Genomic DNA, 19,735 nt, shown 5'->3' with positions numbered 1-19,735 from the left:
TGCCCTGCCCCACCTTTATTACTTTTTTTTTTTTAATCTAGAAACAGCAATTTCCCAAAACAGGCAGAAAGGTGGAGTGGAAATCCAGAAGGCAGTGCATGTTCTGAGGCTGTGAGAAGCCCATGTGTCATGGTCAGAGGCAGGTGCGATGAGCACAGTAGTTTCATCGTGCGCTAATGATTAGCGTTTTAATGCAAAATTGAGAAGCTATGACCTCAGTTGAAAACAGGCGTCCTAATGAACACCTGCTAGAAATATAGACAAGGCCTGGAAGTGCTACATGCTATCCATAAATATGAGAATTGGAGTTGAAGGTCCCTGGACTTGGATTTTCTTTCTAGTTGCTGGGTGGTGCTGAGAATGGATACTTTATTTCTCTAAGTGCATCTTAAGGTATCAGCAAAGCATGCTAGCTTTAATCCACCTTTCAGGGAAGAAGCTTATATCAGAGAAAGAATTAAAGAGTTATGACATCAAACTACTCCAGGGACAGTGTATGGAAGTGCTGGGAGAGAAGTTCGGGGATCATCTTGACAGTCTGTGAGCCCTCAAGGAGATTGGCTGCACTTTTAAGTGGATGTCAGGAAGCACGGGAGCAGTAGCCTGGACAGAGGTCACCCACAGGCATCCACAGTCAAGTAGGCTCTGGATCATCTCTTTTCAGGAGAACCACAAAGTGTGGTTCTGACCTTATCAAGAATGGTTGGCCATTCCAGGCTCAGTTAACTCACTAGTCTTTTAAATATAGATTGTAAAAATACAGTAACACTCTTACATTTCAAACATAGCATTGGCACCAAAAGCTAAACTGCTGTACTAAAATCAAGTTACATCCGCCAGTTCTATATTTATGGACCACAGGCTTTAGAAAATGTAGAGGACAATCTGGAAAGCAAAGTAAGAAAATTTCATTTCAGAATAGCATTTGGTTGGGAGACTCCGGTCCCCAAGAAATAATTGTCCTGGAGACCCCTTACCAAGATAGTCACGCAAGTAGATCTAGAGCATGGTTGGAGGCAAAATACACATTTTATTATTGTCATATGATAAATCTGAAAACCTTTTTTGGTCAGTTAAGAAGGAAAAACCACCTGGGACTAGACTTACAAGAATCTGGTGTTAGGAATGCAAATGATGGGATGAAGATATTTTTCTCTCTCCACTTTTAACTCCATCTCCTGAATATAAGCTCTATTTCCACATAGGCTTCCTGCAGCTCTACAGCTAAATACCTTCTCCTTTACACTAGGCGGACCTGGATGGTAGTAGAAGGAAGAGAACTTCTAACAAACATGAGTCTTGGGTTTCTTAAAACTGGACCAAAATAGGTCCTATGCCCACTCTTGGACCAATCTGTGGCCAGAAGGATGCCTGGCACTGTTTGATTATGACTGAACTAATTACCTTGATGGGGCATTGGAGAGAGAGAGAGAGAGAGAGAGAGAGAGAGTGTGTGTGTGTGTGTGTGTGTGTGTGTGAAATCATTCTGATTGCCTTAGGTCAAACAGTATGGTGGTGGAGTCAATTTCACCTAAACTGCATTTACCCTGGGATACGAGTAGAATAGGTATTGGGGAATTCATTGGGGTTATTACTGGATCCTAGATTTCAAAAGAGTTTTGTCTTTTTTGTGCTTTTTTGGTTTTCAAATTGGCTGTAATGAACATGTATTTTGTAATAAAAAAGAAATAAAAAATAAAATTAGAAATAAAGAGAATCTATAGCAATGGAGAAAATGTTGAAAGTTTAGTCACAGTGAATACAATTGAAAAGGTCAGTGAAATGAATGACTTGTTAATAAAAATACAATATATCAATATTGAATCAAGAAATAAGGAATAAGAAGAACTGAAGGGAACAATGAGAAAGTTATCAAAGAGGCACCCTTCCTTCCTTCACCTCCCCTGTTCACCAGAATTTGAAAATTTTCAAAAAGTAAATAATCCCTTTTGGCAAAACATGGTATTAAACCTGTGGTGGACATTTGCCATGTTTGTGCCTGACAAGTATGTTTTGAACACCTTCCTATCTTGGGGGAGTTTCCCATAGTATAAATCCCTCTTTTCCAGGGTAGAACTTGGACCATGCTCTCTCAGACTCTCCTGCAGTCAGGCACAGGCTATGATCTTGACTTTGCCAATCAGAGACACCTGCACCAGATATCGGTTGTAAAGTGAATAATAGGAGAAAGTACGGAGTGAGGATCAACTTTGGGCAAATGTAGTGTCAGAGCTTCTGCTGTCTGTTCCCCAGAATCACTCATGGGGGCCACAGGGTCTGGGCAGCAGGAGGGGTACTTTGGCCAGAGCATGATGTGATTCTAGTGTTTTTGCTGCATAGACTCTGATTCTATCTCTCTGCCTATCTCAGATATCCAAATATCTTTGAATCGATTCCCTTTCTGACTACACTGTCTAAAACAGATTCTGTTGCTTGTAATAAAGAAGCAAACTGTTTATTCTATGGGACAATTTTGGACCTATCTTACAACTTAACAATCATTTTAATGTTAAATTTTATATTTTAAGATACCCGAAGATTCACAATCAGTTGTGTGAAATAATATTGAGAAATCCATGTACCCTTTACTCAGTTTCCCCCAGTGGTAATGTCTTGCAAAACTATAGTACAATTTCACAGTCAAGATATTGACATTGGTATGACATTGATAGTCAACATACAGAACACATCCATCACCACAAGCATCCTTCATGTTCCCCTTTTATAGCTATGCCCACTTCCATTCTACCCCTACCCTCCTTAACCCCTGGCAACCACTAATTTTTTCTTTTCTATAATTTTGGCATGTAAAGTATGTTACATAAATGGAATAATATAGTATATAATCTTTTGGGATTGACTCTTTTTCACTCAGCATAATCCTTTGGAGATCTATCCAGAATGCTGTATGTATTGATAGTTTGTTACTTTTTATTGCTGAGTAGCATTCCATGGTATAGATTACTATAGTTTGTTTCATTATCCACCAATTGAAGGACATCGGAGTTGTTTCCAATTTGTCTGTTATGAATAAAGCAGCTACAAATATTTGTGTACAGGTTTTGTGTGAGCGTAAGCTTTTATTTCTTTGGGATACATGCCCAGGAGTACAAGTGGTGTGTCATATAGTAGTTGCATATTTAGTTTTTTAAGAAATTGCTAATTGTTATCTAGAATAGCTATACTATTTTACATTCCCACGAGCAATGTATGAATGATTCAATTTCTCTGCATACTCGCTAGATTTAGGTTGTCACTATATGTTTTAGCCATTCTGATATGTAGTAGTGATAGCTCATTTAAGTTTTAATTTGCATTTCTCAAATGACTGATGATGTTGAACATTTTTCAGTGTGTTTATTTGTCATATTTGTATCCTCTTTGGAGAAATACCCCTCCATGTCTACTGCCCATTTTCTAATTGGCTTGTTTATTTTTATAATGTTGAGTTTTGAGAGGTTTTTAAATACGTATGTGTATATATATACACACACACATATGTATTTTTTTAGATGCTAGTCTTTTGCTAGATATGTGGTTTGCAAATATTTTTTCCCAGTCTGTAGGCTGTCTTTTTTTAAATTTTTTTTAATATAAATTTATTTATTTATGGCTGCATTGGGTCTTCGTTGCTTTGCGTGGGCTTTCTCTAGTTGTGGCAAGTGGGAGCTACTCTTCGTTGAGGTGCCTGGGCTTCTCACTGCAATGGCTTCTCTTGTTTTGGAGCACGGGCTCTAGGCGTGCGGGCTTCAGTAGTTGCAGCGCGTGGGCTCAGTAGTTGTGGCTCGTGGGCTCTAGAGCGCAGGCTCAGTAGTTGTGGCGCACGGGCTTAGTTGCTCCGCGGCATGTGGGATCTTCCCGGGCCAGGGCTCGAACCCATGTCCTCTGAATTGGCAGGCGGATTCTTAACCACTGCACCACCAGGGAAGTCCCTGTAAGCTGTCTTTCCATCGTCTTAACAAGGTTTGTTGAACAGCAAAAATTTTAAATTTTGATGAAGTCAAATTCATTAATTCTTCCTTTTATGGACTGTGCTTTTGATCCGAAGGGCTGAGAACCAGGAGTGCCAGTATCTAAGGGCAGGAGAAGATCGATGTCCCAGCTCGAGCAAAGACAGCAAATTTGCCCTTCCTCCACCTTTGTGTTCTATTTGGGCGTACAGCAGATTAGATGATACCCGCACACTTTGGTGAGGGTAATCTTTATTTCCCTCCAGCTACATTAAAATATAATTAACATATAACATTGTGTAAGTTTAAGGTGTACAATGTGATGATTTGATATACATATATAAAAGTGAAATGAGTACCACATAAGGTTAATTAACACAACCCTAACCTCATGTAACTATTTTGTTTTGTAGTAAGAATGTTTAAATCTACTCTCAGCAACTTTCAAGTATATAATATCGCATTGTTAGCTATAGTCACCGTGCTGTATATTAGATGCCCCACATTTATTCCTATTATAACTGGAAATTTTTACCCTTTGACCAACATCTCCCCATTTCTCCCACCCCTCGTCACTGGCAACCACCATTCTGATCTCTGTTTCTATTAGTTCAGCTTTTTGTTTAGAATCCACATATAAGTGAAATCATACAGTATTTGTATTTCTTTGACTTACTGCACTTAGCATAATACCATCAAGGTCTGTCCATATTCTCACAAATGGCAGGATTTCCCTATTTTTCATAGCAGTATAGTATTCCATATACATTATACCACATTAATATATATTATATATAACATATAAAATTATATATGTGTGTATATACATATACGTGTGTGTGTATGTACATATATATATATATCACAGTTTCTTTATCCATTCATCCATTGATGGACATTTATGTTGTTTCCATATCTCGACTATTGTGAATAATACTGCAAAAGGACATTGGGGTGCAGGTATCTCTTTGAGATCCTGATTAACATTTCCTTTGGGTATACACCAAGAAATGGGATTGATAGTTCTATTTTTAATTTTTTGAGGAACCTCCATACTGTTTTCCATAGTGGCTGTACCAATTTGCATTCCCACTAGCAGTGTACAAGGGGTCCCTTTTCTTTACATCCTTGCCTCTTGTCCTTTTGGTAACAGCCATTCTAAGGGTGTGAGGTGATATCTCACTGTGGTTTTCATTTTCATTTCCCCGAGGCTTACTGGTGTAGAGCATCTTCTCATGTACCTGTTGTCCTTTTGTATGAATTCTTTGGAAAAATGTCTATTCCACTCCTCTGCCCATTTTTTAATCAAATTATGTATTTCCTTGGTATTAAGCCATATGAGTTCCTTATATATTTGGCATATTAACCCCTATCTGATATACGGCTTGAAAACATTTCACCCATTCTGTAGATTGTCTTTCCTTTTTTAAAAATAATTAATTAATTAATTAATTTGTTTTTGGCTGCGTTGGGTTTTCATTACTGTGCGTGGGCTTTCTCTAGTTGCGACGAGTGGGGACTACTCTTCGTTGTGGTGCACGGGCTTCTCATTGCAGCGGCTTCTTTTGTTGCAGAGCACGGGCTCTAGGCGCCTGGGCTTCAGTAGCTGTAGCACGCGGGCTCAGTAGTTGTGGCTCGTGGGCTCTAGAGCGCAGGCTCAGTAGCTGTGGTGCATGGGCTTAGTTGCTCCGGGACATGTGGGATCTTCCCGGACCAGGGCTCGAACCTGTGTCCCCTCATTGGCAGGTGGATTCTTAACCACTGCGCCACCAGGGAAGTCCCTGTCTTTCCATTTTATTGTTTCTGTTGCTGTGCAGAAGCATTTTTGGTTGATACAGTCCCACTTGTTTATTTTTTATTTTGTTGCCTGTGTTTTTGGTGAAATACCCACAAAATCATTGCCGAGACCAATGTTAAGAAGCTTCTAACCTATATTTTCTTCTGGGAGTTTCACTGTTTCAGGTCATACATTTAAATTTTTAATCCATTTTGAGTTGATTTTTGTGTGTGGTGTGAGATAAGGGTCTAAGTTCATTCTTTTGCATGTGGATATCCCATTTGTTGAAGAGACTATCCTTTCCCCATTATGAATTCTAGGCTCCGTTGTCAACGACCAGTTGACTATGTATGTGTGGGTTTATTTCTGTGTTCTCTGTTCTGGCCCATTGGTCTTTATGTCTGTCTCTATGCCAGTATCATACTGTTTTTTTTTTTTTAAGATTTTATTTTGTGAGAGCAGTTTTAGGTTTAGGTTCACAGCAAAATGGAAAGGAAAGTACAGAGATTTCCCATATGTTCCCTGCCCACCACTAGCATAGCCTCCTCCATCCTCAACATCCCCCAGCAAAGGGATATGTTACCACTGATGAGTCTACATGGACACATAATCACCCAAAGTCTGTAGTTTCCAAGGGTTCACTCGTTGTACATTATATGTGTTTGGACAAATGTATAATGACATATATTCGCCAGGGTAGTTTCCGTGTCCCCAAATTCCTCTTTGCTCCACCTCTTAATCCCACCCTCCTCTCCTGAAGTCCCTGGCGACCACTGATCTTTTTACCATCTCCATAGTTTTGCCTTTTCCAGAATGTCATATACCTGGAATCATACAGAATGTAGCCTTTTCAGATAGACTTCTCTCACTTAGTAGTATGCATTTAAGGTTTCTCTATGTCTTTTTGTGACTTGATAGCTCATTTCTTTTCAGCAGTGAATAATAGTCCATTGACTGGATGTAGCACAGTTTATCTGTTCTCCTGCTGAAGAACATCTTGGTTGCTTCCATGCTTTGGCAACTATGAATAAAGCTGTTATAAATATATGTGTGCAGGTTTTTGTGTGGACATAAGTTTTCAACTCCTTTGAGTAAATACCAAAGAGCACAATTGCTGGATCATGTAGTAAGAGTACGTTTAGTTTTATAAGAAACTGACAAACTGTCTCCCAGAGGGGCTGCGCCATTTTGCATTCCCACCAGCAATGAGTGAGAGTTCCTGCTGCTTCACATCCTCACGAGCATTTGGTGTGGTCAGTGTTCTGGGTTTTGGCAATTCTAATAGGCGTGTATTGGTATCTCAGTGTTGTTTTAATTTGCATTTCCCTAATGACATATGATGTGAAGTATCTTTTCAAATGCTTCTTTCCCATTTGTCTGTCTTCTATGGGGAAGTATCTTTTAAGATCTTTGAACCGTATTTTAATCAGGTTGTTTGTTTTCTTACTGTTGGGTTGTAAGAGTTCTCTGTGTATTTTGGAGAACGGTTCCTTGTTGGACGTGTCTTTTGCAAATATTTGCTCCCAGTGTTTAGCCTGTCTTTTCATCCCATTGACATTGTCTTAAATTTTAATGAAGTCAAGTTTATCAATTGTTTCTCTCATGGATCATGCCTTTGATGTTTTACCTAAAAAGTCATTGTAAGGTCATAGCCTAGGTCATCTAGGTTTTTCTCCTATGTTATCTTCTAGGAGTTTTCTAGTTTTTATTTTATTTTATTTCATTTTAATTTATTTTATTTTATATTATTATTTTTTAATAGAACTTTATTGGAGTGTAATTGCTTCACAATACTGTGTTAGGTTCTGTTGTACAACAGAATGAAGCAGCCATATGCATACATATGTCCCCATATCTCCTCCCTCTTGTGTCTCCCTCCCACCCTCCCCATCGCACCCCTCTAGGTTATCGCAAAGCACCAAACCGATCTCCCTGTGCTATGCTGCTGCTTCCCACCAGCCAACTATTTTACATTCGGTGGTGTACATATGTTGATGCTACTCTCACTTCGCCCTAGCTTTGCCCTCCCACCCCATATCGTCAAGTCCATTCTCTATGCCTACTTCTTTATTCCTGCCCAGCAACTAGGTTCATCAGTGCCATTTTTTTTCTTTTAGATTCCATATATATGCATTAGCATACGGTATTTGTTTTTCTCTTTCTGACTTACTTCACTCTGTATGACAGTCTCTAGGTCCATCCACCTCACTACAAATAATTCAATTTCATTTCTTTTTATGGCTGAGTAATATTCCATTGTATATATGTGCCACATCTTTATTCATTCATCTGTCGATGGACATTTAGGTTGCTTCCATGTCCTGGCTATTGTAAATAGAGCTGCAATGAACATTGTGGTACATGCCTCCTTTTGAATTATGGTTTACTCAGGGTATGTGCCCAGTAGTGAGATTGCTGGGTCATAAGGTAGTTCTATTTTTAGTTTTTTAAGGAACCTCCATACTGTTTTCCATAGTGGTTGTATCAATTTACATTCCCACCAACAGTGTAGGAGGGTTCCCTTTTCACCACACCCTCTCCAGCATTTATTGTTTCTAGCTTTTTTGATAATGGCCATTCTGACTGGTGTGAGGTGATACCTCATTGCAGTTTTGATTTGCATTTCTCTAATAATTAGTGATGTTGAGCATCTTTTCATGTGCCTCTGGGCCATCTGTATGTCTTCCTTGGTGAAATGTCTATTTAGGTCTTCCACCCATGTTTTACCTGGATTGTTTGTTTTTTGATATTGAGCTCCATGAGCTGTTTGTAAATTTTGGAGATTAATCCTTTGTCAGTTGCTTCATTTGCAAATATTTTCTCCCATTCTGAGGGTTGTCTTTTCATCTTGTTTATGGTTTCCTTTGCTATGCAAGAGCTTTTAAGTTTCATTAGGTCCCATTTGTTTATTTTTGTTTTTATTTCCATTTCTCTGGGAGCTGGGTCAGAAAGGATCTTGCTGTGATTTATGTCGAAGAATGTTCTTCCTATGTTTTCCTCTAAGAGTTTGATAGTGTCTGGCCTTACATTTAGGTCTCTAATCCATTTTGAGTTTATTTTTGTGTATGGTGTTAGGGAGTGTTCTAATTTCATTCTTTTACATGTAGCTGTCCAGTTTTTCCAGCACCACTTATTGAAGAGGCTGTCTTTTCTCTATTGTATGTACTTGCCTCCTTTGTTGTAAATTAGGTGCCCATATGTATGTGGGTTTATCTCTGGGCATTCTATCCTGTACCACTGATCTATATTTCTTGTTTTGTGCCAGTACTATACTGTCTTGATTACTGTAGCTTTGTGGTATAGTTTGAAGTCAGGGAGCCTGATTCCTCCAACTCCATTTTTCTTTCTCAAGATTGCTTTGGCTATTTGGGGTCGTTTGTGTTTTCATACGAATTGTAAGATTTTTTGTTCTAGTTCTGTGAAGAATGCCATTGGTAGTTTGATAGGGATTGCATTGAATTTGCAGATTGCTTTGGGTAGTATAGTCATTTTCACAATATTGATTCTTCCAATCCAAGAACATGGTATATTTCTCCTTTTTATATCATCTTTGATTTCTTTCATCAGTGTTTTATCGTTTTCTGAGTACAAGTCTTTCACCTCCTTAGGCAGGTTTATTCCTAGGTATTTTATTCTTTTTGTTGCAGTGGTAAATGGGAGTGTTTCCTTAATTTCTCTTTCTGATTTTTCATTGTTGGTGTTTAGGAATGCCAGAGATTTCTGTGCATTAATGTTGTATCCTGCAGCCTTACCAAATTCATTGATTAGTTCTAGTAGTTTACTGGTGGCATCTTTAGGATTTTCTATGTATAGTATCATGTTATTGGAAAATAGTGACAGTTTTACTTCTTCTTTTCCAATTTGTATTCCTTTTTATTTCTTTTTCTTCTCTGATTGCTGTGGCTAGGACTTCCAAAACTATGTTGAATAAGAGTGGCGAGAGTGGACATCCTTGTCTTGTTCCTGATTCTAGTGGAAATGCTTTCAGTTTTTCACCACTGAGTATGATGCTTGCTGTGTGTTTGTCATATGTGGCCTTTATTATGTTCAGGTAGGTTCCCTGTATTCCTATTTTCTGGAGAGTTTTTATCATAAATCTGTGTTGAATTTTGTCAAAAACTTTTTCTGCATCTATTGAGATGATCAAATGGTTTTTATTCCCTAATTTATTAATGTGGTATATCACATTGATTGATTTGCATATATTGAAGAATTCTTGCATCTCTGGGATAAATCCCACTTGATCATGGTGTATGATCCTTTTAATGTGCTGTTGGATTCTGTTTGCTAGTATTTTGTTGAGGATTTTTGCATCTATGTTCATCAGTGATATTGGTCTATAATTTTCTTTTTTTGTGATATCTTTTTCTGGTTTTGATATCAGGGTCATGGTGGCTTTGTAGAATGAATTTGGGAGTTTTTCTCCCTCTGCAATTTTTTGGAAGAGTTTGAGAAGTATCGGTGTTAGCTCTTCTCTAAATGTTTGGTAGAATTCACCTGTGAAGCCATCTGGTCCTGGACTTTTGTTTGTTGGAAGATTTTTCATTACGGTTTCAATTTCATTACTTGTGATAGATCTGTTTATCTTTTCTAATTCTTCCTGGTTCAGTCTTGGAAAATTGTACCTTTCCAAGAATTTGTCAATTTCTTTGTGGTTGTTAATTTTATTGGCATATAGTTGTTTGTAGTAGTCTCTTATAATCCTTTGTAATTCTGCAGTGTCAGTTGTGATTTCTCCTCTTTCATTTCTAATTTTATTGATTTGCCTCCTCTCCCTTTTTTCTTGATGAGTCTGGCTATGGGTTTGTCAATTTTGTTTATCTTCTCAAAGAACCAGCTTTTAGTTTTATTGATCTTTGCTATTGTTTTCTTTGTTTCTGTTTCATTTATTTCTGCTCTGATCTTTATGATTTCTTTCTTTCTACTGACTTGAGGTTTTCTTTGTTCTTTTTTCTCCAGTTGTTTTAAGTGTAGGGTTAGATTGTTTATTTGAAATTGTTCTTGTTTCTTGAGGTGAGATTGAATTGCTATAAACTTCCCTCTTAGAACTGATTTTGCTGCATCCCATAGGTTTTGGGTCATTGTGTTTTTGTTGTCATTTGTTTCTATGTATTTTTTAATTTCTTCTTTGATTTCTTCAGTGATCTCTTGGTTATTTAGTAGCACAATGTTTAGCCTCCATGTATTTGTGTTTTTTACAGTTTTTTTTCCTGTAATTGATTTCCAGTCTCATAGCATTGTGGTCAGAAAAGATGCTTGATACGATTTCAATTTTCTTAAATTTTCTGAGGCTTGATTTGTCACCCAAGATGTGATCTATCCAGGAGAATGTTCCATGTGCACTTGAGAAGAAAGTGTATTCTGCCACTTTTGGGTGGAATGTTCTATAAATATCAATTAGATCTATCTGATCTATTGTGTCATTTAAAGCTTGTGTTTCCTTATTTATTTTCTGTTTGGATGATCTGTCCATTGGTGTAAGTGGGGTGCTAAAGTCCCCTACTATTATTGTGTTACTGTTGATTTCTCCTTTCATGGTTGTTAGCGTTTGCCTTATGTATTGAGGTATTCCTATGTTGGGTGCGTGAACATTTATAATTGTTATATCTTCTTCTTGGATCGATCCCTTGATAATTATGTAGTGTCCTTCTTTGTCTCTTGTAATTGTCTTTATTTTAAAGTCTATTTTGTCTGGTAATAGAATGCTACTCCAGCTTTCTTTTGGCTTCCACTGGCATGGAATATCTTTTTCCATCTCCTCACTTTCAGTCTGTATGTGTCCCTAGGTCTGAAGTTGGTCTCTTGACAGCATATATATGGGTCTTGTTTTTGTATCCATTCAGCCAGTCTATGTCTTTTGTTTGGGGCATTTAATCCATTTACATTCAAGGTTATTATCGATATGTATGTTCCTGTTACCATTTTCTTAATTGTTTTGTGTTTGTGTATCTTTTTCTTCTCTTGTGTTTCCCCCTTAGAGAAGTTTCTTTAGCCTTTGTTGTAAAGCTGGTTTGGTGCTGCTGAATTCTCTTAGCTTTTGTTTGTCTGAAAAGCTTTTGACTTCTCTATCAAATCTGAATGAGATCCTTGCTGGATAGAGTAACCTTGGTTGTAGGTTTTTCTCTTTCATCACTTTAAGCATATCCTGACACTCCCTTCTGGCCTGCAGAGTTTCCACTGAAAAATCAGCTGATAACCTTATGGGGATTCCTTTGTATGTTATTTTTTGTTTTTCTCTTGCTGCTCTTAATATTTTTTCTTTGAATTTAATTTTTGTTAGTTTGATTAATATGTATCTTGGTGTGTTTTTCCTAGGGTTTATCCTGTATGGGACTCTCTGTGCTTCCTGGACTTGGGTGACTATTTGCTTTCCCACATTAGGGAAGTTTTCCACTATAATCTCTTCAGATATTTTCTCAGACCCTTTCTTTTTCTCTTCTTCTTCTGGAACCCCTATAATTCAAATATTGGTGTGTATACTGTTGCCCCAGAGGTCTCTGAGATTGTCCTCAATTCTTTTCATTCTTTTTTCTTTATTCTCCTCCTCGGCAGTTATTTCTACCATTTTGTCTTCCAGCTCATTTATTCGTTCTTCTGCCTCAGTTATTCTGTTACTGATTCCTTCTAGTGTATTTTTCATTTCAGTTATTGTGTTGTTCATCTCTGTTTGTTTGTTCTTTAGTTCTTCTAGATCTTTGTTAAACATTTCTTGTATTTTCTCAGTCCATGTTTTTCCATTCTGTTTCTGAGATTCTGGATCATCTTTACTATCATTACTCTGAATTTTTTTTCAGGTAGATTGCCTATTTCCTCTTCATTTATTTAGTCTTGTAGGTTTTTACCTTGCTCCTTCATCTGTAACATATTTTTTTGCAGTCTCATTTTTTTTTTTTTTTTTTTTTACGAGTGGTATTGTTTTCCTGTTTTACTGGTTGTTTGGCATGACGCTTCCAACACTGGAGTTTATAGGCTATTGGGTAGAGCTGGGTCTTGGTGCTGAGATGAGGAATTCTGTGAGACCTCACTCCGATGAATATTCCCTGGGCTCTGAGGTTCTCTGTTAGTCCAGTGGTTCAGATTTGGAGCTCCCACCTCAGGAGTGAACTCTAGGCTCACAAATCAAGATCCCGCAAGCCGTGTGGGGTGGCAAAAAAAGAAAAAGGTAAAAAATAAAATTAGACTACAAAACTAACAGATATGTTAGAAAGAATGTAAAAATAAAAATAGAGATGAATCAACAACTGGAAGGTACATCAGTACCACAGTAGTAAAAAAGAGGAGGGAAAAGGAAAAAAAATAAAAATGGTGGCAGGGGGAAGGCCTTGGCTGTGGAGAGTTGGGCCTAAGCAAGGGCGAGGTTTGGGTGATGGGCGGGGCCAATGCTCAGGACCCAGTAGGATGGAAAAGGCCCTGGGGCCTGTGGAGGGTGGGGCTTAGGCTCAAGGAACAGAAGGGGCCCAGGCATGCCCCCCACCCCGGGTCTCAGAGGGCAGGGGCCCTCACCTCGGAGCCTAGCAGGCTTCCTGGGCTCAAATGGGTGGGGCAAAGCCCTCTCCTCCTCTCCTGCTCCTCCAGTCTTGGGTCTGGGAGGCCCCCTCTCTGCCTCTCCTGATCTCCCCGGCCTCCCTACTATGCCTCCAAGACCAGTGCGGCCAGAGCGGGGTGGGGAAGGGGAGGCCTTGGAGGGCAGGGAACTGGCGTGGGAGTTCAGCAGGCTCCCGTGCCTGAGTGGGAGGGGCAATCACCCTCTGCTCCTCTCCCACTCCTCCCAGAGGGCCCCTCCCGCCTGCCTCTCCTGATCTCCCTGGCCTCAGGGGCCCCGATCTTGTCTGGCCTCCACTTCTCCTCCCCCCTCGGTCCCCCTGCATCCTACTGGTTCACTCTGGGGTTCCTCCCATTTCTTTGGGGGTCAGAGTCTCCCACCAGCGGCCGGCAGGCGCCCTAGTTGTGGGGAGACACTAACTCCACATCTTCCCACACTGCCATCTTAGTTTTATAGTTTTAAGTTCTATATTTGGGTCTGTGATCAATTTGGGGTTAGCTTTTGGGAAGAGTATAAGGTCTACATCTAGATTTTTTTTTTTTTCGCCTCTGGATATACACTAGTTCCAACATGATTTGTTGAAAAGACTCTCTACTATACAGCACAGGGAACTCTGCTTAATATTCTATAATAACCTAAATGGGAAAAGAATTTGAAAAAGAACAGATACTTGTATACGTATAACTGAATCACTTTGCTGTACACCTGAAACTAACACAACACTGTTAATCAACTATATTCCAATATAAAATAAAAATTAAAAAAAAGAAAAGAGTCTCTTGCTACATTCTGTTGCCTTTGCTCCTTTGTCAAACATCAATTGACTATATTTATGTGAGTCTATTTCTGGGCTGTTTTCTGTTCCATTGATTTGTCTATTCTTTCCCCAATATCACATAGTCTTAATTATTGTATCAGTATAGTAAATCTTGAAATTGAATTGTGTCAATCCTCTAACTTTGTTCTTTTCCTTCAATATCGTGTTGGTGAGTCTTTTGCTTCTCCATATAAATTTAAAATCAGTTTGTCAATCCACAAATAACTTGCTGGAATTTCGATTGAAATTGCACTGAATCTATGGATCAGTTGGAAAGAAATGACATCTTGACAATATTGAGATTTCCTATCCATGAACAATAAATATTTTTCCATTTATTTAGTTTGATTTTGTTCATCAAAATTTTGTAGTTTCCCTCATATAGATCTTATACATATTTTGTTCTATTTATACCTAGGTATTTATTTGGGGGGGGTACTGATGTAAGTGTTACTGTGTTTTTAATTCCAAATTCCACTTGTCCATTGATAGAGTTCGATGCTGGTTTGATTACTGTAGCTTTGTAATATATTTTGAAATCAGGAAGTATGATGCCTCTAGCTTAGTTGTTCTTTCTCAAGATTACTATGGTATTCTGGGTCTTTTGTAGTTCCATATGAAATTTAGGATTGTTTGTTCTATTTCTGTAAAAAATGTCATTGGAATTTTGATAGAGATTGTATCTAATCTGTAGATTGCAGACTATCATGAGAATAGCCATGTTCATTCCAGGGATGCTGTTTCTAGATGAAGAAAAACATCTAATTCTCAAGGTGCTCTTGAGATTTGTATAAGAGAAGATAGAGTTTTCTTCCCAGCTTTGAGTCACCATTGATTATCTGGACCTTGAAGCAGCAGTGCATGTGCCCAGAGTCTTACAAAGACAAATACTCTTAAAATCACTTGTTTGTTTGCAGATCAGTTACCTGACCTCTTCTGCCATGCTCTGTATCATAAGAATCTAAGTTTCCCAAGGCCCCCTCCTCTGTGAATTCTAGGAAAATTCAGCCAAGAGGAAGAGGGTGGAAGTGGAGATAAAGCCAGGATATTTATCCTTCTCTGTCTGCTTCAGCTGGCCCTTCAGTGCCACCTGTATCTCCTCTGTGGCTACAGCTCCCCCTGGACAGCTCTGTCTCCTATGGTCCAAGCTTGCTGAGCAGATCCAATATGGCTCCATCTTTGCTGGGTGGCCCCAACTCCAGGTCTCTGGTAACATTCTATCCTTTGTTCCCCCAGCCTTAAGGATTGTAGTAGCTTCTTGATGGTAATTTTGGGGTGGTCTCATTGTCCCCCCACCCGTTCTTCCATCATCTGTGTATCCAATTACATGTATCATATTTCCTCTGTCTGAAATATCTACAGTGGTTTCTGTTTTCCTGGGAGGACTCCAACTCTTAAAGGCTCTCATAAAAATAATGCCACGTTGAACAGTTTGAACAAGGACACCTAGGTCTCTGGGTGAAACAGAAAGCAGTATAGAAATAACATAAGAGATATAAAATCTACTTCCTCTTTTCACATTATGTTAGTTGTTAAGTATAGGGTTGCCCTGTGACACAACCATATGGAAAACCATTCACATTCTAGTCCATGTAATTGGCAGTCCTTAGAGTTGTGCAGTTCACAACATGGTCATCTGTACCTAACAAACTTCGGTGGGTAGATATTGCCCAAAGCTCATTTTTATTGGTTAGTGACATCTAGTTATTTGTAGGACTGGAGTCAACTCTAAGACATAGAAAGAAAGAAAAACAACAACCCACAGTAGCCTAAATAAAACAGTAATTTTCTCACATATAAAAGTCTGTAGGGATGTAGTTCAGGGCTGGTATAGATGCTCATCTCCACAAAGTCCCTAGCCACCTAGACCCTGGATTCCTTCTAGCTCACCAATCTGCCATCTCTCAAGTGTGAACCTCATTCTTATTATCCGTGAGGCATATGCCTTCCAGACAGCAGAATGGAAGAAAGGGCCAAAAAAAGTAGGGGGAGGGGGCACAGGTAGGCAATGGGAAAATGCCAGATATCCCCTAAGGGAGATTTCAAATAGGTACCACATGGCACTCCTACTTAGATACCTTTGGCCAGAACTTTCAGAAGTGAGGGTTGGGTGGACCTAGGTTTTTCCTTCTCTGGTCTCTGCTTATCTTTACGGGGGAAACAGAGAAACAGTTCCCATAAGTTGATGCTGATGCTCTGGCCTTAAGTCTAGAGCGACTTCTAAGGCCCCCAGAGAAGGAAGAAATAGAGACTAAATCAGAAACCTAGACTCACAGGCTTTGAGTACTAGATTTTACAGATATGGGACATTAGGTAAAAATCACATAACTAGTTAATGAGAGATGTTGGGCTGAAAGCTGGGTCTTCTGATTCCTAGTTCAGTGATCTTTTCATGATATGTCATCTCTTGGGGAAGACTGTTCTTTCTTTTCCCTGTGGCATATTACATAGCTGCAAATTCTTGGCAGTTCCTCTCCTCAGGTGGTGGAGTTTATTTTTCTATTCCTTGAGTCTGGTCTGGCTTTGAGACTTGCATTGATCAAGAGAATATGGCAGAAGTGATGTTGTATGAATTTCAAGCCTAGGCCTCCAGAGATTTTCAGCTTCCACTTTTGCTTTCTTGGAATCCAGTTGCCATTGGAATGAGCCTGAGCTAGCCTCTGGAGGGGCCCCATGAATGAGATGCCCTGGCTAACAATCCCAGCCAACCACCAAACAGGGAGGGAGGCCATCCTGGACTAGGCAGCCCTGAGCTGCCATTTGAAACCAAACGTATAGACGAGTGCAGCTGACACTCCAACTACCTAATTTGCCAAGCCATAGAATGGAGAGACAATCCATTTTTTTTTAAGGCACCAGATTTGGGAGTTGTTTATTATAGAGCAATACTGGTACACTTCCTAACAGGTCAGTCATATTTTTTGTGTTTTTTAAGGGTTTCACAAAGGGAGACCACACAATGTGTTCCATTCTCTTTTTTTCTGTTCTTCCAAATGGGGAAATTATTGTTCACCAATCCTTTATGCAAAACAGAATACTTACTGAACGTTAAACAGGACCAATCCATGCTAAATGTTTTATAACATTAGTATTTTTAAGATAGACTTACTTGAAATAATGCAAAGTATAATTCTCTCAATTTTCACATGATGAGAAAAGTCAAGTTCCTTATCCTTTGTCATGCAGTTAATGCAGTTGGTTTAATAACGGAACTAGACTCAGCAAGGCACGAGCAAAATTGTCTTTATTCTTTCTTACAACTATTCCCACAAAACCTGCTCCAGCAGCTTATTCATCACCACTGGGTGAAATCTTGGGGAAGTCCAGTAGCTTTCCAGTTACTTTAGGTAATAACAGAATCTCCAATCATTTCTAGGTAATAATGAGGGCGGTCTGATCTACCACCAAAACTCTGAATTTTTGTTGCTTTCAAAATTTTTCCCCTTCCCCAGTTTGCACTTGTCTCAGGCTTGACGGCTGCAATAGGAAATGCAGGTCATGGTCAGCATCTCTCCTTCTCCACCGATCTCCTTTCTAACTTGCAATTGCAGTTTTGGTTCCTTCCAGGTTGATGCTTGGGAACGGAGGAGAAGTAAGAGATGGAAAAGGATTCACTTTTAATCTGATTCGGAGCCCTCTAGATGAGGCTGATATCCAAAGTTGTCTCTCTTATGGATTCTGTTGTGGGCTCTTCAGAGTTATTCTCACTAGAAACATCTGCCTCAGGACCTCCAAATGGAATTACGCTTCTCCTGGCTTGCCCTTCATAAATTTGCCTTCATTTTTTTTTCCAGCCTCTTCCTTCTGGGTGGCCTCTCTTCCGGTAGGAAGCCCTGCAGCATGTACATTTCACGTCAGCTCCTGGCCAGCTCCTTTCCATGGGATCCACAGAGCACAGATGGTGTACTGAATGCACGCATCTGTAGCGGTGCATCTTGTGTCTACGGCAGCGTGCTTTGCTGTGCAGGTACCCAGCCACGCTCTCTTGTCTTTATAATTTTCAGGCATAAGTCATTGGCTACTTCCTGGTATCTCAAGTTCTGCAAATCATTCTCTTGAACCTCCTTATGAGGCTCAAACTGAGTGGTAAACACGATTCATGGTGAGGTGAGGGAAAGGAAAACCCATACTCTCCCCAAACTCTTTTTAAAGAAGACATTCTCCAGTGTCCTCAGCCTCTCAGCAAATTCTTAGCCTTGTCTGATATTCCATCGAGATCTGAGACAAACTAAAAGTAGAAAAACCAGGTTCAGAATCATTTATTCTTTACTGCACAGATGAACTGATACTATTGTATTGCTTTTGGAAACTCTGAAACAATATAAACAAACACATGCAAGTGATGATAGCTATCATTTGTTCTTGGCCTACAGTTTGCAAGGCAGTGTACAAAACACGGCTTCCTTTACTAAGTCCTTATGCTAATCTGTCATAGAAGGTATGATGATTCTGTTTTATAGAAATTAGCGGTACGGGTTCATTAAGAGATTTTCCCCAACATCACATGACTGTATTTGGTAGAACCCAGATTCAAATTAACTCCAGCCTGTCTAGAGCTAAAATGTCTGCTTTATGCTAGATCACATCATTTCTATTGGAAAATATACTGAATATATTTACTGAGGCTATCAGATGAAGAATGGTAGAACCAAGACTGAAAAAGGTGGGTGGAGGAGGTTGGACCACAGGAAAGATGTGGCCCATTGAGATGTCAACCCCACTGATTGCCCTGCTGCTGGGAAGGAAAAAGGGAGAGAAGACCAAAACACTCTGTCTTAATAGTTCCAGGAAGAGGTAGACCTTTGAAAATAAAGGATACAGAAAATTACAATCCAGGAAACGATATTTCTGAGATGATGCTCTATGTGTGCATATGTGCATGTGTTTAAATAGAAGTAAGCGAATGAATTGAATTTTAGGGGGAAAAAAAGGAAAAGAAAGAGTAAATGGAATAGCATCCCAGGTGGAGATATGACTGTGATTCTCAATTCCAGTGCAGAGTAAACTTCCCCTGTTGGGTGACAATACAATTAATCAACAGCTAATGAATGATATGGGTAGCAGATGCTCTAACTTAAGAATCAGGGCATCAGGAAAAAAGATGTGGTATATATGTACACAATTGGGTATTGCTCAGCCATAAAAAAAGAATGAAATCTTGCCATTTGTGACAATATGGATGGACCTACAGTGTATTATGCTGAGTGAAATAAATTCGATAGAGAAAGACAAATACTGTATGATGTCACCTATATGTGGGATCTAAAAAAAACACAAATGAACAAACATTATGAAACTGAAACAGTTATAGATACAGAGAATAAACAGGTGGTTGCCTGAGGGGAGGGGGATGGGAGGAGGAAAAAGATAGGTGAGGGAGATTAAAACGTACAAACTTCCAGTTGCAAAATAAATGAGTCATGCATATGAAATGTACAGTATGGGGATATAGTCAATAACTATGTAATGTCTTTGCACAGTGACAGATGGGAACTACACTTATCGTGGTAATCATTTTGAAATGTACAGAAATATTGAATCACTATGTTGTAGAACAGGAACTAACATAGTGTTGTAGGTCAATTATGCTTCAAAAACAAAGTCATTTAAAAAGAGATTGCAGGAGGAGCTTCAAGATGGCAGAAGAG

General features: G+C 39.2%; 1 protein-coding gene across 1 annotated transcript in view; it reads left to right on the top strand.

The window, feature by feature from the left end:
* Positions 1–19,735, top strand: part of KEL (Kell metallo-endopeptidase (Kell blood group)) — an 88,455-nt gene that overhangs the window by 35,424 nt on the left and 33,296 nt on the right. Inside the window, exon 3 of the mRNA XM_067747249.1 lies at positions 17,882–18,054. Within this exon, the coding sequence (XP_067603350.1) occupies positions 17,882–18,054 (173 nt within the window). The remainder of the gene's footprint in view (positions 1–17,881; positions 18,055–19,735) is intronic.

This window comes from Pseudorca crassidens, chromosome 8 (genome assembly GCF_039906515.1).
Source record: "Pseudorca crassidens isolate mPseCra1 chromosome 8, mPseCra1.hap1, whole genome shotgun sequence".
Classification (NCBI taxonomy): Eukaryota; Metazoa; Chordata; class Mammalia; order Artiodactyla; family Delphinidae; genus Pseudorca; species Pseudorca crassidens.
This window is presented reverse-complemented; position numbering and strand designations above follow the sequence as displayed.